Source organism: Somniosus microcephalus, chromosome 12 (genome assembly GCF_052327205.1).
Source record: "Somniosus microcephalus isolate GS21.2 chromosome 12, FLI_Smic_1.0, whole genome shotgun sequence".
NCBI classification, from domain to species: Eukaryota; Metazoa; Chordata; class Chondrichthyes; order Squaliformes; family Somniosidae; genus Somniosus; species Somniosus microcephalus.
In genome coordinates, this window is record NC_140998.1 from 200,623,358 (window position 1) to 200,647,810 (window position 24,453).

Sequence of the window (24,453 nt, forward strand, 5' to 3'; positions counted from 1 at the left end):
TGACAGGATTGGACAAAGTCAACATGGATTTACAAAAGGTAATGCTTGACTAATCTACTGGAAATTTTTGAGGATGTAACTGGTAGAATAGATAAGGGAGAACCAGTGGATGTGTTGTATTTGGACTTTCAGAAGGCTTTCGATAAGGTCCCGCAGAAGAGACTAGCGTGCAAAGTTAAAGCACATGGGATTGGGGGTAAGGTACTGACTTGGATAGAAAACTGGTTGGCTGACAGGAAGCAAAGAGTTGGAATAAACGGGTCTTTTTCCGAGTGGAAGGCAGTGATGAGTGGGGTACCGCAGCGATCGGTGCTAGGACCCCAGTTATTCACAATATATATTAATGATCTAGATGAGGGAACTAGATGTAATATCTCCAAGTTTGCAGAAAACACAAAGCTGGGTGGGTGTGTGTGCTGTGAGGTGGATGCAGAGAAACTCCAGTATGATTTGGACAGGTTGGGTGATATGGCAGATGCAGTATAATGTGGATAAATGCGAGGTTATCCACTTCTGTGGCAAAAACAGGAAGGCAGATTATTATCTGAACGGCAATAGATTGGGAAAAGGGGAAGTGCGACGAGACCTGGGTGTCCTTGTGCACCAGTCGCTGAAGGTAAGCATGCAGGTGCAGTAGGTGGTTAAGAAGGCAAATGGTATGCTGGCCTTCATAGCGAGAGGGTTCAAGTGGATGTCTTGCTGCAGTTGTACAGGGCCTTAGTGAGACCACACCTTGAGTATTGTGTGCAGTTTTGGTCGCCTTATCTGAGGAAGGATGTTCTTACCATGGAGGGAGTGCAGTGAAGATTCACCAGACTGATACCTGGGATGGCAGGAATGACGTATGAAGAGAGATTGGGTCGATTAGGCTTATATTCGCTAGAGTTTAGAAGAATGAGAGGGGATCTCATTGAAACTTATAAAATTCTAACAGGACTAGATGCAGGAAGGATGTTCCCGATAACGGGGGAGTCCAGAACCAAGGGTCACAGTCTAAGGATAAGGGGTAAGCCATTTAGGACTGAGATGAGGAATTTCTTCACCCAGAGAGTGGTGAACCTGTGGAATTCTCTACCACAGAAGACAGTTGAGGCCAATTCATTTATATTCAAGAAGGAGTTAGATATATTTAAGGCTAAAGGGAATCAAGGGATATGGGGAGAAAGCAGGAACAGGGTACTGAATTTGGATGATCAGCCATGATCTTATTGAATGGCGGAGCAGGCTCGAGGGGCCGAATGGCCGACTCCTGCTCCTAATTCTTATGGCATTGAAAGATATGAAATCGTTCTTTGTGAGTTGATAGATGTAAAGTCCGCGCCTCAATAACACACGGACTTCGGGAGAACAGTTTAACAGGTACTTTACTGAACAAGAGGCAGCTTGAAACTGAAACTACAGAAGCCTGCTAGGGCCTTTTATACAGGGGTGGTCACTGCCGGTACTGCAGTCTAAGACCAGTTATTCCCTTAAAGGGACATACACAACAATTCCTCCCCTTTTAGATAAACAGTACATAACATTCATTTAACAACTAAATAATAACTAATTACAATTACAATTTTCTCAGTAATATATACATCAACTGGAATAGTCATTTATAAGTTCAGTCTTTGAGGAGGCTTCCTGATCCGGACTGGATAGCGCCTTTCTCGAGTATCCTGTTCTGGCGGTGGAGTCAATTCTGGCTCATTGTCATTGGTTGGTTCGTCAGCTTCCGATACCCCTGCTTCTGAGGTAGACGCAATCTGTACTTCGGGCTCATTACCAGGTGCACATGCTTGTGGTACAGGTTTGGCTTGTTCCTGTGACTCTAGAATCTGGTCAGCATGGCATCTCACGATGCTCTCTCCAACGTCCACTGTGTACATTAGTGGTACCTGCTGTGTGCATATCGTGCCTGGCTGCCATTTTTCTGTTCGGTAGTCGCGGGCCAGGACTGGTTGCCCTATCTTGAAGCTCCTGGTTGGCTTCTCATTTATGTGCTGTAACTGCTTATCCTCAACATCTCGTCTTATGTTTGGTTTGAGCAAATCCAAGCGACATCTTAGTCTCCGGTTGAAAAACAGTACGGCTGGAGTTTGGTTGGTTACTGCATGTGTCGCATTCCAGTAAGCAAACAGGAAGTTATCCACCTTGTGTTGCAGTGGTATGTCGTCATTATACATTGCCTTTATGGCCTTTTTAAAGGTCTGAACAAACCTCTCAGCCAATCCATTTGTGGCTGGATGATATGGGGCAGATGTGTAATGTTTCACCCCATTATTCTTCAGGAACCTTCAGAAAATCTGTTCTGGCAACCCATTCCTGGCGAAGATGGTCCTTAGGACTGCAATAGTTTTCTCCGTGGTGGTGGAGGACATTTTAATGACCTCTGGCCATTTCGAATGGGCATCCACAGCGATTAGAAACATTGAGTCCATAAATGGACCAGCGAAATCAATGTGTACCCGTTGCCATGGAGATGAGGGCCACTCCCATGGATGTAGCGGGGCCTGTGGTGGAGCGTTTTGGACCTTCTGGCATCCTGTGCATCTCTTGGTCATATCCTCGATTTCTTTATCGATTCCCGGCCACCACACAAACGCCCTGGCTAGGCTCTTCATTTTTACCCCTCCCAGATGACCCTCGCGAAGCTCATTGAGTACTCTATCTCTCAACTTGGGTGGAATTACCACTCGGGATCCACACATCAAGGTTCCCCGGCACACTGACAGCTGTTCCCTCCTTGGCGAGAATGCTGGCAACAGTGAGTCGCCATATGCTGGCCATCCCTTCACCGTCAAATCATAGACCCGAGAGAGTGTCGGGTCATTTCGGGTTTCCTTCTCAATACTTGCGTTTGTAACAGGCAAACATTCGACTATGGTCGCATGGAATATCTCCACCGGGTCCACTGCAGGTGCTGCTTCCGCCGTAGGCAACGGTAGGCGCGACAGCCCATCAGCGTTTCCATGTTGTTTTGTACCTTTGTACTCTATGTCATACTGATGTGCCCCTAGAAAAAGTGACCATCTTTGCAGCCGTTGCGCCGTCATCACCGGAACGCCCTTATTTGGGTTAAAAATTGAGACCAGGGGTTGATGATCAGTCAGGGTGAATTTCTGCCTGTGCAGATAGTGATTGAACTTCTTCACCCCCCACACCAGGCTGAGGGCCTCCCTGTGAATCTGGGCGTAGTTACGCTCGGCTGAGGTTAGCGAGCGCGATGCAAAGGCTGTTGGCCTCTCTGAACCGTCACGGAATTTGTGTGACAGCACCGCTCCAATGCCGTAAGGTGACGCATCACATGCCAACCGAATCGGTAGTGTTGGGTTGTAGTGGGCCAATACTTCTTTTGAAGTGATTTGGCATTTACATTCCTGAAAGGCACGTTTACACTCATCACTCCATTTCCATGTTACACCAGTTTGAAGGAGGGCGTTCAGTGGGTGCAGAATTGTAGATAAATTCGGCAAGAACTTATGGTAGTAGTTCACCAACCCGAGGAACAACCTCAGTTGCGACACATTTTCTGGTGCTGGAGCCTTGACTACAGCCTCAATCTTGTCTGGCGACTTATGCAACCCTTCCTCATCAATCATGTGGCCACAATACGAGATTTGTCTCCTGAAGAACTCGCATTTGGGACGGTTGGCTCGTAGCCCATGTTCCTGCAATCTCGTGAGCACCTGTTCCAGGTTGGCAAGGTGTTCATTGTCATTTTCGCCCGTAACCAGGATGTCGTCCAAATAACACTGGGTACCCGGGATCCCTTGCAGGACTTGTTCCATTGCCCTCTGCCACATTGCCGGGGCCGATGCTACCCCAAATACCAGTCGATTGTACTGGTAAAGGCCTTTGTGAGTGTTTATCGTGAGGTATTTCTTAGATGCTTATTCCACCTCCATTTGTAGATACGCTTGAGCCAGGTCAATCTTTGTAAAACGTTTCCCTCCAGATAGTGAGGCGAAAATATCTTCTATCTGCGGAAGCGGATACTGTACTGTGTGCAGGACTGGGTTCACAGTCACCTTGAAGTCCCCACAGATGCGAACCTTCCTTGGCTCCCCAGGCATGCTGCTCAATGCTTTCTTCATTACAGGAACGATGGGTGTGGCCCACTCGCTCCAGTCCACCATAGACAGCACCCCCAAATGCTCCAGACTCTCCAGTTCAGCTTCCACAGCTGGGCGTATCGCGTATGGCACCGGTCTGGCCTTGAAAAATTTTGGGGTTGCGTTATCCTCAATCTTTATGGTTGCCTTTACTCCTTTTAGAGTCCCAAGTCCTTGTTGGAACACCTCTTCCGCGTCAGATAGAATTTGTGACAGACGTCCAGGTGCGACGTCATCATCTTTTTTGTCAGTCACAGTTAGTGCCAGAATGGAATGCCAATCCAATTGTAGTCTTCGGATCCATTCACGTCCCAATAATGGTGGTCCTCCATCTCGTAATATATACATGTATAGTTTCTGTGTTTCCTTTCCGTTATATTCAACTGGCACCCTTATTTTTCCTCTGGGGTAGACCTTTTGCCCCGTGTCTGTCTTCAATACAATGGACGTGTCATTTAAGGGTATGTGTGAGAATAGCCGCTCATAGTCTCGTCGATTCATGACAGTTAGGGCTGATCCTGTGTCCAATTCCATCTTCACTGGGGACCCTGCTATCATGAGGGTGACCCAAATGGTTCGGTGATCTTTTGCGATCACGTTGTGTAACTTTAAACAACTTAGTCGCCTGCTCCCGGAGTCCTTATCACTCTCCTGATCTTCTGAACTACTATCTGTCAGTTTCTTTACTTTCCTGTACTGTTCCTTAGTAGTTCTTGTCGTGTTGGTCTTCTTTCCCGACCTACAGACTCTTGCTATATGTCCCATTTTCCCGCATTGCCTGCATATTTTGTCTTTAAACCAGCAGTCCCTCTGCTCATGGGTTGTTCTGCCGCAGCGATAGCACCCTTCGGCTCCATACGCCATTTCGTTAGCGCCGTACTCTTGTGGTTTCTGTTGTATTTCCGCAGCTCCCCGTGCTGCTGCTTCGTAGGATACTGCCACGCTGAAAGCCTGTTCTAGCATCAGGTCCTTTTTTGAAAGTAGTCGTTTCTGGGTTCCTTCGCTCTGGAGCCCGCAGACAAACTTATCCCGTAAGGTGTCTGCCAGTCCTGCTCCGACCTGGCAGTGCTCCGATAACTTGCTTAGTTCCGTAAGATAGTCAGCATTGCTCTCATCTTTGTGCTGGTTTCTTTTATGGAACTTGAATCTTTCTGCTATCAGCAGTGGTGTAGGGCTTAGATGTTCCTGTAAGATATGAACAATCTCCTCAAAACTTTTCTCCATTGGTTTAGCTGGGGTAATTAAATTCCGCAATAGGCCGTACGTACTCGCACCCATCAGATTTAATAATACCGATGCCCTCTTTCCATCAGCCACCTCATTTGCCTTGCAGTACACTTCAATTCTTTCCACATACGTGGTCTAGTCTTCTACCTCGTTGTCAAAAGCAGCGATACTGCCACTTTTCGGCATCTTGGCTGATTTAAAATGGCGCCTCCCGCGCTTTTGCTTCTTCCCCAGTGGAATAAAATGGCGCCTCCCGTGCTTTTGCTTCTTCCCCAACGGGATAAAATGGCGCCTCCCGCGCTTTTGCTTCTTCCCTTACTGCCACGCTGCTCCTAGCATTCTACGGGGTAATGGCGGCGACCCGCAGCTTCGACGCGTCTCGCTTTCCTTCCCCCCCCCCCCCCCCCCGTTTAGTTTCTCTCCGCTGTCCTGTTCTCGAGCACCGACCGCGCCCTGTGCGCTCCACCCTCTCTTGTTTTCTTTTCCCGGCGACGCTGCGCGGCCTGATTTGTAGAGCCGCTCGATCGAGCTTGAGCCCGCCGCAGTCCGGAAGGGTCAGCGCGCTACCTGCTACCAGCACGATTCGCTGGAACCACAGTCTCTCCCGCAATTCTCCAAACACCGATGGATTCTTTGGGCGGTTGCCCTCGGTCGACGCCCGTTGCTCAGACTACGACCTTCCAGGACCTTCCTTTCAGGCGAGATCCCCGTGAGATGATGCCACACTGCAGGTGAGTTCGAACTTACTCGTCGCCACTGTAAAGTCCGCGCCTCAATAATACACGGACTTCGGGAGAACAGTTTAACAGGTACTTTACTGAACAAGAGGCAGCTTGAAACTGAAACTACAGAAGCCTGCTAGGGCTTTTTATACAGGGGTGGTCACTGCCGGTACTGCAGTCTAAGACCAGTTATTCCCTTAAAGGGACATACACCACAATAGATGTAGTGAATTGTCATTTTATTTGCACTTTTATTCTGAACGTTAGGGATTTCAGCCACTGACGGGGGAGGGGAGGAAATGGATGAAAGAAAAGTTACTGGTGGCGAAAAGATAATCAGCGACAGGCTAATGAGGGACGTCTAGGAGGAAACGACGTCAAAGCAACCTCATTTTAAGCCCGTGTGCTTACACTTTGATTTAAAAGCACAACGTTTAAGATTAACTCTCTTTTTCACTTCCGTTCTGTGGAAAAATTCCAAACAAATCCCAAGGTGTGAGACTGCCTTTTCAGTCACATCCCAAGCAGCAGGAAACATAGAAGATAGGAGCAGGAGTAGGCCATTCGGCCCCTCGAGCCTGCTCTGCCATTCAATGAGATCATGGCTGATCATCCAATTTCAATACCCTGTCTCTGCTTTCTCCCCATATCCCTTGATCCCTTTAGCCTTAAGAAATATATCTAACTCCTTCTTGAATATATTTAATGAATTGGCCTCAACTGCCTTGTGTGGTAGAGAATTCTACAGGTTCACCACTCTCTGGGTGAAGAAATTCCTCCTTCTCTGTCCTAAATGGCTTACCCCTTATCTTTAGACTGTGACCCCTGGTTCTGGACTCCCCTGCCATTGGGAACATCCTTCCTGCATCTAGTCTGTTTAGTCCTGTTAGAATTTTATAAGTTTCAATGAGATCTCCTCTCATTCTTCTAAACTCCAGCGAGTATAAGACCAATCTGTCCTCATACGTCATTCACCAGACTGATACCTGGGATGGCAGGAATCTTCAAAGTGGAGGGCGGAGCCATTGCTCGGTTTGGATTCCGGCGGAACAACTCTGCCCCCAGGCTCATCACAAGCGTGATGCTGATGTGGAATTCAAAGCTAAGTAATTGGTTGAGAGTTCAGAGGCAGAGAGTAGGGACTCCTATTGGCAGGATGTGACTCATGGTCCCCCAGGGATCTGTTTCTCAGCTTTTCAGTTTATAAATAAGGGCTGGAGTACAAAGGGGAGTAAGTTATGTTCAGGAAGGATATATTGGCCTTGGAGGGGGTGCAGTTTCACCAGAATGATACCGGGGCTAAAAGTTAAATTAAGAGGACTGGCTTGTATTTCCTTAAGTATAGAAGATTAAGGGGGTGATCTGTTCAAGATGATCAAGGGAGTTGACAGGGTAGAGTCCTCTGGTGGGGGAGTCTAGAACAAGGGGACATGCTCTTAAAATTAGATTCAGGCTGTTCAGGAGTGAAATCAGGAAGCACTATTTCACTTTCCACCCTGCCCACCGGCACACTCTGGCTGCAATGCCGCAACTCGTCCAGGTTACGTCAACAGTACCTCCCACCAAAAGGGACTGGAGCGACATTATCGTGGGAACACCATCACCTCAGTATGTTTTCAGCCGAACAAGGAAGGAAGCAGTGCTGGATCTAGTTCTGGGGAATGAAATAGGGCAAGTGGAGCATAGTTCAGTGACGGAATATTTGGGGAAATTGAGCATATCATTAGGTTTAGAGTAGTTACGGAAAAGGACAAGGTACAATGAAAGGGGAAGATACTCGGCTGTAAGAGGGCTAATTTCAAAGGTGTTGGAAAAAGGCATCTGGAATTTAAGATTGGCAGGTAAAACAGTAAATGAGCAATGAAAGGCCTTCAAGGAGGAGATAGTTTGGGTAGACTAGACACATTCCTATCATGGGGAAAGGAAGGACATTCAAAGCTCAAGCTTCCCTGGACGACTAACAAAATCGAGATTAAAATGAAACAGGAAAAGGAGGCTTATGACAAATGTCAGCTAAATAGCGTAGAGAATTAAGCAGAACATAAAGTACAGAGATCAAAAAGAAAAGGGCAAAGAGGGTATGAGAAAAGATTAGCGGGTAACAAGAGAACACTAAAGTCTTTTATAAACATTGAGTAAAAGTGTTGTCAAAAGAAAGATGGGGCTGATTAGGGACCAAAAAGGAGATCTTAGGGAGGCAGAAGGCATAGCTGAGGCACTAAATGAGTACTTTGCATTGCTATTCACTAAAGAGGATGCTGCCAATGCCACAGTAAAGGAGAAGGCAGTAGAGAAATTGGACAGGATAAAAATAAAGAACCTAAGGGGCAGGAGTCGGCCATTCAGCCCCGCGAGCCTGCCCCACCATTCAATAAGATCATGGCTGATCTTCTACCTCAACTCCACTTTCCTGCACGATTCCCCATATCCCTTCGTATCCAAAAATTTATCGATCTCTGTCTTGAATATACTCAATGACTGAGCCTCCACAGCCCTCTGAGGCAGAGAAAGAGGATCCTGAAGGGGATTGACAGGGTAGATGCTGAGAGTGGCTGGAGTGTCTAGAACGAGGGGGCACAGTCTCGGGATAAAGGGGTAGGCCATTTAATGACAATAACAACAACTTGTATTTATATAGTGCCTTTAATGTAGTAAAACGTACGAAGGCGCTGCACAGGAGTATTATAAGACAAAAAATTTGACACCGAGCCACATAAGGATAAATTAGGGGAGGTGACCAAAAGCTTGGTCAAAGAGGTAGGTTTTAAGGAGGAGAGGTTTAGGCAGGGAATTCCGGAGCTTAGGGCCTGGGTAACAGAAGGCACGGCCACCAAAGGTTGAGCGATTATAATCAGGGATGCTCAAGAGGGCAGAATTAGAGGAGCGCAGATATCTAGGGGTGGTGGGCTGGGCTGGAGGAGATTACAGAGATAGGAAGGGGTGAGGCCATGGAGGGATTTGAAAACAAGGATGAGAATTTTGAAATCAAGGTGCTGCTTAACCGGGACTGGAGGATTATAAATGTTACACCCCTGTTCAAGAAAGGGGAGGGATAAACCCAGGAAATACAGGGGTGATCTACCTAACATGGTGATGGGGAAACTGAGACAACAATCCGGGACACAATTAATTGGCGCTTGGAAAAAATATATGAAAGCACGGATTTGTTAAAAGCAAATCGTGTTTGATGAAGTAAAGGGAGTGCGGCTGATGTGTATATGGACTTTCATAAGACATTTGACAAAGTATCGCATAATAGACTTAAAGGGACAGTGACAGCGTGGATACAAAATTCGCTAAGGGACAGAAAGCAGTAATGAACCGATGTTTTTCAGAGTGGAGGGAGGAGTACAATGGTGTCCCCCCAGGGGTTGGGATTAGGTCCACTGCTAATATATATTGACATCATCTTAGGCAGTCCCAAGGATGACTTGTTTCCACATTAAAAATGAGTTCTCAGGTGACTGATGAGTCCAATGCAGGATCTGCAGTCTCTGTCACAGGTGGGTGGGGTGCTTGGGTTGATGTGCGCTGCTGGGCTTCCGCTTGCTCCCGGCTAAGAGACTCGGTGTTCGGCGCCTTCCCGGATGCTTCTCCTCCACTTTGTGCGGTCTTGGGCCAGGAATTCCCACGTGTTGATGGGGATGTTACACTTTTTCAAGGAGGCTTTGAGAATGTCCTTGAAGCGTTTCCTCTGTCCACCTGGGGCTCTCTTGCCGTGGCAGAGCACCGAGTAGAGCACTTGTTTTGGGAGTATTGTATCGGGCATGTGGACAATGTGACCCGTCCATTGGAGCTGATTGAGCGTGGTCAGAGCTTTGATGCTGGCCTGAGCAAGAACACTGATGTTGGTGCGCCTAATGACATGGACCAGGCTATAAAATCAAAGTTTGCAGATAGCACAAAGCTTGAAACTAGTAAACAGTGAGAGGGCAGTGAGAGTTTGTTGTCCCAGGTTGAGAAAGGTTAGTGTACTGTATTCGCTACTCACGATGCAATCTCCTCTACATTGGGGAGACCGGTTTGCGGAACACCTCCGGTCAGTCCGTAAGGGTGACCCCGAGCTTCCGGTCGCCTGTCACTTTAATTCTCCGCTTCACTCCAACTCTGGCCTCTTACACTGTTCCAATGAAGCTCAGCGTAAGCTCGAGGAACAACACCTCATCTTTCGCTTAGGCACTTTACAGCCTTCTGCACTCAACATTGAGTTCAACAATTTCAGACTTTCACCCCTCAGGTTATATGATTCTGCCATTTGCAATGTTTTATCTCTCCTACCCCAGCACTTGCTTAAAATGCTGAAGAAGGGTCCCAGACCTGAAATGTAGATTCTGTTGCTCTCTCTCCACGGATGCTGCCTGGCCTGCTGAGTATTTCCAGCATTTTCTGTTATTTCAGATTTCCTGCATCCGCAGTATTTTGCTATTGAGAAAGGTTAGTGTTGGGCCCAATCTGGGAGAACAGGTCGATGGGAATAAAATGTAACACAAAGAATGAGACAAAGTAGTCGTGTTTAATTGTTACTGTATGCATTGCAGGCCAGCCCAGGCTGTAGTGTGAATATTTACACACATTACAAGTTTCAAAAGACCAAAGTGCCCAGAATGGAGCTGAAACTCCAGCAGATTTAATCAGGGCAGCAAGAGCCATGACTGAGGGACCAGGGGAGGGGTCAGAGGGAGGAGCCTAGGTCCTGCTCCCTGTGCCTCCTCCTCAAGCTATGCCTGACCAAGTTGTTCATGACCTTTGTGCCCTCTGATCCCCCTCCTGAGCTCTGCCCTGTGACCGAGCAGGTCTGGTCTCCTCTGCCCCCTCACCCAGTGAAGTGGCTCGGACGTTTCCTGTGAAGCATTGATGGGAAGTTTAGAGGAACGAGCTGCTCGTGTGGGCACCAGCAGAGAACCATGCTTACAAGCGATGGGACCCGCACTCACTGCCCCTCCCCCAACCCCGGGACCCGCACTCACTGCCCCTCCCCCAACCCCGGGACCCGCACTCACTGCCCATATCCCCATCTCCCCTCCCCCGGGGACCCGTACTCACTGCCCCCTCCCCCGGGGACCTGTACTCACTGCCACGGGGACCCGTACTCACTGCCCCTGTCCCCACTCCCAGTCCCCATCTCTCCCGCCCCCCGGGGACCCGTACTCACTGCCCCTGTCCCCACTCCCAGTCCCCATCTCTCCCGCCCCCCAGGGACCCGTACTCACTGCCCTTATCCCAGTCCCCTCCCCCGGGGACCGGTACTCACTGCCCCTGTCCCCTCCCCCGGGGACCTGTACTCTGCCCCTGTCCCCAGTCCCCATCTCTCCCACCCCCCGGGGACCCGTACCCACTGTCCCAGTCCCCTCCCCCGGGGACCGGTACTCACTGCCCCTGTCCCCTCCCCCGGGGACCCGTACTCACTGCCCCTGTCCCCTCCCCCGGGGACCCGTACTCACTGCCCCTGTCCCCACTCCTAGTCCCCATCTCTCCCGCCCCCCCGGGGACCCGTACTCACTGCCCCTGTCCCCACTCCCAGTCCCCATCTCTCCCGCCCCCCGGGGACCCGTACTCACTGCCCTTATCCCAGTCCCCTCCCCCGGGGACCCGCACTCACTGCCCCTGTCCCCTCCCCCGGGGACCCGTACTCACTGCCCCTGTCCCCACTCCCAGTCCCCATCTCTCCCGCCCCCCGGGGACCCGTACTCACTGCCCCTGTCCCCACTCCCAGTCCCCATCTCTCCCGCCCCCCGGGGACCCGTACTCACTGCCCTTATCCCAGTCCCCTCCCCCGGGGACCCGTACTCACTGCCCCTGTCCCCATCTCCCCTCCCCCGGGGACCCGTACTCACTGCCCTTATCCCAGTCCCCTCCCCCGGGGACCGGTACTCACTGCCCCAGTCCCCTCCCCCGGGGACCGGTACTCACTGCCCCTGTCCCCTCCCCCGGGGACCCGTACTCACTGCCCCTGTCCCCACTCCCAGTCCCCATCTCTCCCGCCCCCCGGGGACCCGTACTCACTGCCCTTATCCCAGTCCCCTCCCCCGGGGACCGGTACTCACTGCCCCTGTCCCCTCCCCCGGGGACCTGTACTCTGCCCCTGTCCCCAGTCCCCATCTCTCCCACCCCCCGGGGACCCGTACCCACTGTCCCAGTCCCCTCCCCCGGGGACCTGTACTCACTGCCCCTGGCCCCAGCTCCCCTCCCCCGGGGACCCGTACTCACTGCCCTTATCCCAGTCCCCTCCCCCGGGGACCGGTACTCACTGCCCCTGTCCCCTCCCCCGGGGACCTGTACTCTGCCCCTGTCCCCAGTCCCCATCTCTCCCACCCCCCGGGGACCCGTACCCACTGTCCCAGTCCCCTCCCCCGATCTCCCCTCCCCCGGGGACCTGTACTCACTGGCCCCAGCTCCCCTCCCCCGGGGACCCGTACTCTGCCCCTGTCCCCTCCCCCAGGGACCTGTACTCACTGCCCCTGCCCCCATCTCCCCTCCCCCGGGGACCCGTACTCACTGCCCCTGTCCCCATGCCCCCCGGGGACCCGTACTCACTGCCACTGTCCCAGTCCCCTCCCCCAGGGACCCGCACTCACTGCCCCTGTCCCCATCTCCCCTCCCCCGGGGACCCCTACTCTGCCCCTGTTCCAGTCCCCATCTCCCCTCCGCCGGAGACCCGTACTCACTGCCCCTGTCCCCATCTCCCCTCCCCCGGGGACCCCTACTCTGCCCCTGTTCCAGTCCCCATCTCCCCTCCGCCGGGGACCCGTACTCACTGCCCCTGTCCCCATCTCCCCCAGGGACCCGCACTCTCTCCCCTCCCCCGGGGACCCGTACTCACTGCCTCTGTCCCAGTCCCCATCTCCCCTCCCCCGGGGACCCGTACCCACTGCCCCTGTCCCCTACCCCCCCAAGACCCGTACTCACTGCCCCAGTCCCCCTCCCCTCCTCTGGAACCTGCACTCTGCCCCGACCCCAGTCCCCCTCCCCAGGACCTGCATTCACGGTCCCTCCCCCTAGGTTACATGGACATGCTGGTCAGGTTGTCATGACTCAGGCCTCCCTTGCGCGCGCTGCTCGCCCCGTGCCCCGAGCTGCAGTACTCCTGCAGGTTGTGGCGCAGGGTGACCAGCGCGGACCCCAGGCAGGCCCGGTTGGGGGCCAGGACCCCGCCCGGCAGCTGGAACATGACGGTGGCCACGCCCGCCATCCCATCATCGGTTGGCTCCAGCGTGATGGGCCCCACCTTGAAGCCGGTGTAGGAGTAGCCGATGAGCTGGGGCAGGAAGGGCTCGGAGCGGCGCACGTGCGGCTCCGGCTTCAGCCGGGGCATCAGCTTGTGGCGGAGTGGCAGAAAGACCAGCTCGGCATCAGGCTCGAAGTAAACGGCCAGCTTGGCGAAGGGCCGGCTCGCCATCTTGTTCATCTCCTGGATGTGGCGCCGGTGCTCGCGGCGGAAGTCGACAAACTGCTTCATCTTCCAGAGCAGGACGCAGACCGAGAGGAAGAGGAAGAAGCAGGAGAAGAAGACGCTGAAGAAGACAAAGAGGTCAATGTGGGCCTGGTCCTGGCGGAAGAAGAGCAGGCCCTGGGACTCGCCGCCGCTCCCGTTGCCCACCCCCAGCAGCACCATGAAGAAGCGTTGCGTCTTGAGGGTGTGCAGCTCGTAGGGGTAGGTGATGACCAGGCGCTCCTGCACCCCCCTCACGGTCAGGATGGTGTGCTGGGTGCTGATGGTGATGTAGGTGGTCAGTCCCTCCGCCCTCTCCTCCCGCACCCGCTCTGCGTCCCGGCCCTCGGGCAGCGGCGCGCTGATGTTGAGTGCGCGGCGCTTGCGCAGCAGCTCCGGGCTCGGGGGCTCCCTGCGGGAGTCGGGGTCCCCCACCCGGACGGCGTGGACTCCGCTGGCGGGGCTGACCGAGACGGTGAAGGAGGAGTGGGAGTTGGAGATGTAGACGTCCACGCCCCCGAAGGTCACGTCGATGGTGATGCGGATGTCCACGTTGGTGAATTTAGGCTGCACGGCGAAGAGGACGGTCCGGCCCAGCGGCAGGTTCTTGATGTTGGGCTCGTGGTAACAGTTGCTCTGGGAGGTGGGGTCGAAGCAGTACTCCTGCTCTACCGTGATCTGCCGGTAACACTGCCGCCCATTGGTGGGGTTCCCCAGGAAGTTCTCCTTACAGCGAGCGCACTGTGGAGAGAAGGAAACAGAGTGAGAGCCAGGGGAGGCGGGAGAGCCGAGGATCAGGGGTTGTAGGGGGGCTGCGAGTGCCAGAGGCGCGATGGTTGGAGGTCGCGGGCTGGGAGTGCCAGAGGTCGGGGGGCACGAGGGTTGGAGGTCGCGGGCTGCGAGTGCCAGAGGTCGGGGGGCGCGATGGTCGGAGGTTGGGGGGACGGGGACGCAAGGGTCGAGATCACAGGCCTCTCACCTGGTATTTGTAACAGTCCTTTTTGTCGGTCTGTGCGGTAGGGCAGCTGGTCTCCGTGTTGTTCTGACACTGGCACTCGGTGCCATCCGTACTCCGACATCTGTCCCAGTGCCCGTTACACTGGCACCTGCAATAGGACGGGACCGTTAGAGTCAGCAGAGGAGGGAGAGACAAAACAGGAGTGAGTGAGAGGGGAGGGAGAGACAAAGGGGGGCAAGTGTGTGTGTGTGTGGGGATTGTACTGGGAACACTGGGGGGGGGGGGGATTGTACTGGGGACACAGTGTGTGGGGAATCTAGAACACGGGGTCACAGTCTCAGAATAAGGGGTCGGCCATTTAGGACTGAGATGAGGAGAAATTTCTTCACTCAGAGGGTGGTGAATCTTTGGAATTTTCTGCCCCAGAGGGCTGTGGATGCGGAGTCTTTGAGTATATTCAAGATAGAGATCGATAGATTTTTGAATGTTAAGGGGATCGTGCAGGAAAGTGGAGATGAGGTAGAAGATCAGCCATGATCTCATTGAATGGCGGAGCAGGCTCGAAGGGCCATTTGGCCTACTCCTGCTCCTATTTCTTATCTTATGTATGAGCTGTGTGTGAGAGAGAGAGAGAGAGAGTGAGTGAGTGAGTGAGTGGTGTACAGGAGTACAGTGTACGTGACCCCCTATCTCAAAGGGACAGCTGGATTTAACCCAAGAAGCGAGCAGAGAGTGATGGAGAAAGATAACCGCAACGTATGGCACAGGATTGGTCCGTACTTGGTGCATTTTCCATCCAATAGGAAGTAGCCATCGAGACAGGTGTCGCAGCGCTCCCCCGAGCTGTTGTTGAGACACTGGACGCAGACGGCACTCTCCTCCACTGGTCCCTCCAACACCCAGCTCGTGATCTGTACAGGAGCCAGAGCAGAGATCACATTAAGACAGCGTGACGCAACCAACTGACCACAGCCCGCAGCATCAGAGGATCTGGGGAGTGACTGGGACACGTGCTGAGGGTATTTAAATAACGCCCGACACACAGTCACACTTAAACACACGCGCACTGTTCCATTAAACACTCCCAGTGCAGATAGTGTCTCTCGTCTGGGGAGAGCCTCGCCCGTCTGCGGAGAGCCTCCTGTCTGGGGAGACGCTCGGCCCCTCCCGCCTGGGGCTGGGTTGACCCACTGCCCCTCCCACTTCAACATTTGCCGGTGAGTTTGGTGAGCGCGGCGGTGATGGCAGCATGGGTAGTGCCAGCTCAGGACCCCGTGGGCAGTCACTGGGCAGTGCCAGCGCGGGACCCCGTGTGTGGGCAGTGCCAGCTCAGGACCCCGTGGGCGGGCTGTGGGCAGTGCCAGCTCGGGACCCCGTGGGCGGGCTGGTAAATGGTTCTGCCCCTCGAATTCCCGTGAAGTGCGAGGCGGCAGCGGCTTCTATGGAATGGGGAGCTTTTGACCCAGCGTGCACAGCGGCAGAGCCCTAAAGGCGCCATCCCGGAGATGAGGTGGGGGGTGGGGTCCCGGAGATGGGGCGCCGTCCCTGCATCTGTGCATGCTGGGTTAAGAGTTTCTCCCCATTGTACTGGGAACTTTGACAGTACAGACACGGACCATTTTGAAAATAAGGACACCTGTTCAACAAGGACAGCTGATGCCAGTCCCTAAAGTGTTGGCGATTTACAGGTTTCACTGGTATCAGTGCATGAGGGGGCGCGGGCAGGTGAGGGGGCGCGAAGAGCGGGCGCGGGGAGGTGAGGAGGCAGCGGGCAAGTGAGAGGGCAGGTGAGAGGGCGCGGGGAGCGGGCAGGAGTGACAGTACTGACCTTGGCTGGGTCGAGCGGATATCTCTCAGGGTCCATCCTCCCCTTCTCGTACTGCTCCCTCATGATGCAGATGTGGCTGTTGTTGTTGCAGTAGTTGCTGCAGGGTTTGCACAGGCCCCCGGCTAGGGCCGAGCCTACAAACAGCGGCTTGCATTTCTCACAGTGATCTCCCTGAACACACACAACACACGCTGTGGTCAGTGGCCTGCCAGTCGCCGAATCACCCCCACCCGCTCAGTGAGACAACAAACCAGGACAGCAGTCAGTGTATTGTCACTCACCCAAAACTCCCCGACTCCCCCACACCCCCGACCTGCTCAGGAGGTGCTTTCACTCACAGCCACTGGGGGAGAGTGGGTTGTCCCATTGCTGTTGGGTAGTTAGACCGACATCAGGCTCCGTCCTCCGGCCAGACCACCGCCTGTCCTCGGTGACACTGAAACCCTGCGGCAGAGCTCGATGGGCGGTGTGCCCCGCGCCCACACCATCTGAACACATGCACGGGCACCGTTCCCGATCGCAGACTCCGCTTCAAGTGACTGCTGCTTCCCACCAATGCTAAACACGTGGTCTGACCAGAGGGTGGGGTGAATGGTCCAGGGTCTCCTCTCCCGCCCCTCGCACCCCGGTTACCTTGGTGTTGTTGACGCACTGCAGGCAGTGATCCCGAGCACTGACGCTCTCACAGTTGCTGTGCTGGTTACACCGACACTCCACCGAGCAGTTCTGGCCCACGTAGCCAAAGTGACACCGGCAGTTGTTGGGTTCCACACACGTTCCGTTAACACAGCCCTGCTCACACACTGGCTTACACAGCCCCGCCACACTGCCGAGGGGAGAGAGAGACCAGTTAAAGAAACAGGCCACACTAAAAACTAAATCTGGAGTGGGAAAACTCCACTGGGTCCAGTAGCCCAGTGTACTCGGACCCGAAATCTCTGCTCCTCCACTGTTCCTAGCTTCTCGCCATTTAGAAAGTCCTCTGATCTACCTTTCTTCGGTTAAGTGGATGACCTCACAATTCCCCACATTGAACTTCTGCCATGGTTTCGTCCACTCACTCAATCGATCAATGGCCCGTTGCAACCATTCTGCTCCCCTCCCATCGACACCATTTACGGTGCCACCTAAATTAGTATCGTCAGCAAACTTAGATATACAGCTCTCTATTCCTTCATCCAAGTCATTTATAAATATAGTTAAAAGCTGTGGCCCCAGTACAGATCCCTGGGGGACACCACGAATCACATCCTGCCAATTGGAGTACATATTCATTATCCCCACTCTGTCTCCTCCCTCCCAACCAACTCCCGATCCAGGCGCTCTCATTTTGTTAACAGTCTCTTGTGTGGAATCTTGTTGAATGCTTTCTGGAAGTCCATATAAATAACATTTATAGACACTCCCTTATCGACCTCCTCAAAAAATTCAACTGGGCTCATTAGGCATGATATCCCATTACAAATCCATGCTGGCTCTCGGACATCGACCTCACTCTTGCTCCTGCCTGTATCACTCCCCGTCACTCTCGCTCCTGCCTGTATCACTCCCCCCTCACTCTCCACTCTTGTTCCTGCCTGTATCACTCCATCACTCACCCTCCTGCCTGTATCACTCCCCCTCACTCTCGCTCCTGCCTGTATCACTCCCCCCTCAGTCTCCACTCTCGTTCCTGCCTGTATCACTCCTCCATCACTCACCCTCCTGCCTGTATCACTCCCCCCTCACTCACCCTCCTGCCTGTATCACTCCCCCCTCACTCTCCACTCTCGTTCCTGCCTGTATCACTCCCCCATCACTCACCCTCCTGCCTGTATCACTCCCCCCTCACTCTCCACTCTCGTTCCTGCCTGCTTCACTTCCCCATCACTCACTTGTCCTGCATATATCCGTTCCTGCAGACACACTCGAATCCATGCAGCTTGTCGGTACAGTTCTGTGTCTCGTCACAGTCGTGATGTCCGTTCAAGCACTCGTTCTCTGGCGGGCAGGACATGAAGGCCCAGCTTCCATCGGAGTCTCGGCAGGTCTGGGTCCCGTCTGGGGGTGGGCACAAAGACCAGCATCAACCTCCGCGAAAGCTCGAGAGCAGCCCACACAGGACACTGGCCTCCCTCCGCCTGTCCCCACACAGGACACTGGTCTCCCTCCGCCTGTCCCCCCACAGGACAAGTCAGGAGTGTGATGGAATACTCTCCACTGGCCTGGAGGAGTGCATCTCCAACAACACTCAAGAAGCTCGACACCATCGTGGACAAAGCAGCCCGCTTGATTGGCACCCCACCCATCACCGGCGCACTGTGGCTGCAGTGTGTACCATGTACAAGATGCACTGCAGCAACTCGCCAAGGATTCTTCGGCAGCACCTCCCAAACCCGCGACCTCTACCAGCTAGAAGGACAAGGGCAGTAGGCACATGGGAACACCACCACCTCCAAGTCACACACCATCCTGACTTGGAAATATATCGCCGTTCCTTCATCGTCGCTGGGTCAAAATCCTGGAACTCCCTCCCTAACAGCACTGTGGGAACACCTTCACCACACGGACTGCAGTGGTTCAAGAAGGTGGCTCACCACCACCTTCTCGAGGGCAATTAGGGATGGGCAATAAATACTGGCCTCGCCAGCGACGCCCAGATCCCAGGAACGAATAATAAAAACAAGGACACACGTCTCCCACCGCCTGGTTGAGTAACACAATCTGCCGACAGTGTGACTGTCCCCAGGAAGCTTGGCCCCACCCCAGTGTACGTACCATTCTGAGGACCACTCAGCCCGCCCTGGATGCACTTGCCAATCCCGTTGAGGCCTCGAGTGGAGCACCATCCACAGTGGGAGTGGCGGATGCAGTGGGAGCACTGATTGTAGCTGGCACACGACAGGTTGCAGCTCGCTTTCAAGCCCTTCAGCAAGCGGCCGCACATCCCCGCCGCACATCGCAAGGCCAGGAAACTGGGACTCATACACTGCGGGGGAGAGAGAGTCGGTGTTAGAGGGGCACATCGCATGGCCAGGAAACTGGGACTCATACACTGCGGGAGAGAGAGAGAGTCAGTGTGAGAGGGGCACATCGCATGGCCAGGACACTGGAACTCATACACTGCGGGAGAGAGAGTCGGTGTTAGAGGGGCACATCGCATGGCCAGGACACTGGAACTCATACACTGCGGGAGAGCGAGAGTCGGTGTTAGAGGGGCACATCGCATGGCCAGGAAACTGGAACTCATACACTGCGGGAGAGAGAGAGAGTCGGTGTTAGAGGGGCACATCGCATGGCCAGGACACTGGGACTCATACACTGCGGGGGAGAGAGAGAGTCGGTGTTAGAGGGGCACATCGCATGGCCAGGAAACTGGAACTCATACACTGCGGGAGAGAGAGAGAGTCGGTGTTAGAGGGGCACATCGCATGGCCAGGACACTGGGACTCATACACTGCGGGGGAGAGAGAGTCGGTGTTAGAGGGGCACATCGCATGGCCAGGACACTGGGACTCATACACTGCGGGGGAGAGAGAGTCGGTGTTAGAGGGGCACATCGCATGGCCAGGACACTGGAACTCATACACTGCGAGAGAGAGAGAGTCGGTGTTAGAGGGGCACATCGCATGGCCAGGACACTGGGACTCATACACTGCGGGGGAGAGAGAGTCGGTGTTAGAGGGGCACATCGCATGGTCAGGACACTGGAACTCATACACTGCGGGGGAGAGAGAGAGAGTCGGTGTTAGAGGGGCACATCGCATGGTCAGGACACTGGGACTCATACACTGCGAGAGAGAGAGAGTCGGTGTTAGAGGGGCACATCGCATGGCCAGGACACTGGGACTCATACACTGCGGGGGAGAGAGAGTCGGTGTTAGAGGGGCACATCGCATGGCCAGGACACTGGAACTCATACACTGCGAGAGAGAGAGAGTCGGTGTTAGAGGGGCACATCGCATGGCCAGGAAACTGGGACTCATACACTGCGGGAGAGAGAGAGAGAGAGAGAGTCGGTGTTAGAGGGGCACATCGCATGGCCAGGAAACTGGGATTCAAACACTGCGGGAGAGAGAGAGAGAGAGTCGGTGTTAGAGGGGCACATCGCATGGCCAGGAAACTGGGACTCATACACTGCGGGAGAGAGAGAGAGAGTCGGTGTTAGAGGGGCACATCGCATGGCCAGGAAACTGGGACTCATACACTGCGGGAGAGAGAGAGTCGGTGTTAGAGGGGCACATCGCATGGCCAGGACACTGGGACTCATACACAGCGGGAGAGAGAGAGAGAGTCGGTGTTAGAGGGGCACATCGCATGGCCAGGAAACTGGAACTCATACACTGCGGGAGAGAGAGAGAGAGTCGGTGTTAGAGGGGCACATCGCATGGCCAGGAAACTGGGACTCAAACACTGCGGGAGAGAGAGTCGGTGTTAGAGGGGCACATCGCATGGCCAGGACACTGGGACTCATACACTGCGGGGGGGGGGGGGGGAAGAGAGTGAGTGTTAAAGGGGCACATCGCATGGCCAGGAAACTGGGACTCATACACTGCGAGAGAGAGAGAGAGAGAGAGAGAGAGTCGGTCGAGGGGCACATCGCATGGCCAGGAAACTGGGACTCATACACTGCGGGAGAGAGAGTCGGTGTTAGAGGGGCACATCGCACGGCCAGGAAACTGGGACTCATACACTGCGGGGGAGAGAGAGTCGGTGTTAGAGGGGCACATCGCATGGTCAGGACACTGGAACTCATACACTGCGGGAGAGAGAGAGTCGGTGTTAGAGGGGCACATCGCATGGCCAGGAAACTGGGACTCATACACTGCGGGAGAGAGAGTCGGTGTTAGAGGGGCACATCGCATGGCCAGGAAACCGGGACTCATACACTGCGGGAGAGAGAGTCGGTGTTAGAGGGGCACATCGCATGGCCAGGAAACTGGAACTCATACACTGCGGGGGAGAGAGTCGGTGTTAGAGGGGCACATCGCATGGCCAGGAAACTGGAACTCATACACTGCGGGAGAGAGAGAGAGTCGGTGTTAGAGGGGCACATCGCATGGCCAGGAAACTGGGACTCATACACTGCGGGGGGAGAGAGAGTCGGTGTTAGAGGGGCACATCGCATGGCCAGGAAACTGGGACTCATACACTGCGAGAGAGAGAGAGAGTCGGTGTTAGAGGGGCACATCGCATGGTCAGGACACTGGAACTCATACACTGCGGGAGAGAGAGAGAGAGTCGGTGTTAGAGGGGCACATCGCATGGCCAGGAAACTGGAACTCATACACTGCGGGAGAGAGAGTCGGTGTTAGAGGGGCACATCGCATGGCCAGGACACTGGGACTCATACACTGCGGGAGAGAGAGTCGGTGTTAGAGGGGCACATCGCATGGTCAGGACACTGGGACTCATACACTGCGGGAGAGAGAGAGAGAGTCGGTGTTAGAGGGGCACATCGCATGGCCAGGACACTGGAACTCATACACTGCGGGGGAGAGAGAGTCGGTGTTAGAGGGGCACATCGCATGGCCAGGACACTGGAACTCATACACTGCGGGGGAGAGAGAGTCAGTGTTAGAGGGGCACATCGCATGGCCAGGACACTGGAACTCATACACTGCGGGGGAGAGAGAGTCAGTGTTAGAGGGGCACATCGCATGGCCAGGAAACTGGGACTCATACACTGCGGGAGAGAGAGAGAGTCGGTGTTAGAGGGGCACATCGCATGGCCAGGACACTGGAACTCATACACTGCGGGGGAGAGAGTCGGTGTTAGAGGGGCACATCGCATGGCCAGGACACTGGAACTCATACACTGCGGGGGAGAGAGAGTCAGTGTTAGAGGGGCACATCGCATGGCCAGGAAACTGGGACTCATACACTGCGGGAGAGAGAGAGAGTCGGTGTTAGAGGGGCACATCGCATGGCCAGGACACTGGAACTCATACACTGCGGGGGAGAGAGTCGGTGTTAGAGGGGCACATCGCATGGCCAGGACACTGGAACTCATACACTGCGGGAGAGAGAGAGAATCGGTGTTAGAGGGGCACATCGCATGGCCAGGAAACTGGAACTCATACACTGCGAGAGAGAGAGAGTCGGTGTTAGAGGGGCACATCGCATGGCCAGGACACTGGGACTCATACACTGCGGGAGAGAGAGAGTCGGTGTTAGAGGGGCACATCGCATGGCCAGGAAACTGGGACTCATACACTGCGGGAGAGAGAGAGTCGGTGTTAGAGGGGCACATCGCATGGCCAGGAAACTGGAACTCATACACTGCGGGAGAGAGAGAGAGTCGGTGTTAGAGGGGCACATCGCATGGCCAGGAAACTGGGACTCATACACTGCGGGGGGAGAGAGAGTCGGTGTTAGAGGGGCACATCGCATGGCCAGGAAACTGGGACTCATACACTGCGAGAGAGAGAGAGAGTCGGTGTTAGAGGGGCACATCGCATGGCCAGGACACTGGAACTCATACACTGCGGGAGAGAGAGAGAGAGTCGGTGTTAGAGGGGCACATCGCATGGCCAGGAAACTGGGACTCATACACTGCGGGAGAGAGAGAGAGAGTCGGTGTTAGAGGGGCACATCGCATGGCCAGGAAACTGGGACTCATACACTGCGAGAGAGAGAGAGAGTCGGTGTTAGAGGGGCACATCGCATGGTCAGGACACTGGGACTCATACACTGCGGGAGAGAGAGTCGGTGTTAGAGGGGCACATCGCATGGCCAGGAAACTGGAACTCATACACTGCGGGAGAGAGAGTCGGTGTTAGAGGGGCACATCGCATGGCCAGGACACTGGGACTCATACACTGCGGGAGAGAGAGTCGGTGTTAGAGGGGCACATCGCATGGTCAGGACACTGGGACTCATACACTGCGGGAGAGAGAGAGAGAGTCGGTGTTAGAGGGGCACATCGCATGGCCAGGACACTGGAACTCATACACTGCGGGGGAGAGAGAGTCGGTGTTAGAGGGGCACATCGCATGGCCAGGACACTGGAACTCATACACTGCGGGGGAGAGAGAGTCAGTGTTAGAGGGGCACATCGCATGGCCAGGACACTGGAACTCATACACTGCGGGGGAGAGAGAGTCAGTGTTAGAGGGGCACATCGCATGGCCAGGAAACTGGGACTCATACACTGCGGGAGAGAGAGAGAGTCGGTGTTAGAGGGGCACATCGCATGGCCAGGACACTGGAACTCATACACTGCGGGGGAGAGAGTCGGTGTTAGAGGGGCACATCGCATGGCCAGGACACTGGAACTCATACACTGCGGGGGAGAGAGAGTCAGTGTTAGAGGGGCACATCGCATGGCCAGGAAACTGGGACTCATACACTGCGGGAGAGAGAGAGAGTCGGTGTTAGAGGGGCACATCGCATGGCCAGGACACTGGAACTCATACACTGCGGGGGAGAGAGTCGGTGTTAGAGGGGCACATCGCATGGCCAGGACACTGGAACTCATACACTGCGGGAGAGAGAGAGAATCGGTGTTAGAGGGGCACATCGCATGGCCAGGAAACTGGAACTCATACACTGCGAGAGAGAGAGAGTCGGTGTTAGAGGGGCACATCGCATGGCCAGGACACTGGGACTCATACACTGCGGGAGAGAGAGAGTCGGTGTTAGAGGGGCACATTGCATGGCCAGGAAACTGGGACTCATACACTGCGGGAGAGAGAGTCGGTGTTAGAGGGGCACATCGCATGGCCAGGACACTGGGACTCATACACTGCGGGAGAGAGAGAGTCGGTGTTAGAGGGGCACATCGCATGGCCAGGACACTGGAACTCATGCACTGCGGGAGAGAGAGAGCGAGTCGGTGTTAGAGGGGCACATCGCATGGCCAGGAAACTGGGACTCATACACTGCGGGAGAGAGAGAGTCGGTGTTAGAGGGGCACATCGCATGGCCAGGAAACTGGAACTCATACACTGCGGGAGAGAGAGAGAGAGAGTCGGTGTTAGAGGGGCACATCGCATGGTCAGGAAACTGGGACTCATACACTGCGGGAGAGAGAGTCGGTGTTAGAGGGGCACATCGCATGGCCAGGACACTGGAACTCATACACTGCGAGAGAGAGAGAGTCGGTGTTAGAGGGGCACATCGCATGGCCAGGAAACTGGAACTCATACACTGCGGGAGAGAGAGAGAGAGTCGGTGTTAGAGGGGCACATCGCATGGTCAGGAAACTGGGA

At 54.5% G+C, this 24,453-nt stretch overlaps 1 protein-coding gene across 1 annotated transcript in view; it reads right to left on the minus strand.

The window, feature by feature from the left end:
• Positions 1-13,012: 13,012 nt before the first annotated feature.
• The window catches only part of megf8 (multiple EGF-like-domains 8), a 93,079-nt gene continuing 81,638 nt past the window's right edge, over positions 13,013-24,453 (minus strand). The window contains exons 17-23 of the mRNA XM_086002419.1: positions 19,019-19,229; positions 18,136-18,301; positions 16,895-17,087; positions 16,262-16,432; positions 15,214-15,344; positions 14,455-14,581; positions 13,013-14,216 (exon numbers count right to left, since the gene is read on the minus strand). Coding sequence (XP_085858545.1) covers positions 13,047-14,216; positions 14,455-14,581; positions 15,214-15,344; positions 16,262-16,432; positions 16,895-17,087; positions 18,136-18,301; positions 19,019-19,229 — 2,169 coding nt within the window. The 3' untranslated portion in view covers positions 13,013-13,046. The remainder of the gene's footprint in view (positions 14,217-14,454; positions 14,582-15,213; positions 15,345-16,261; positions 16,433-16,894; positions 17,088-18,135; positions 18,302-19,018; positions 19,230-24,453) is intronic.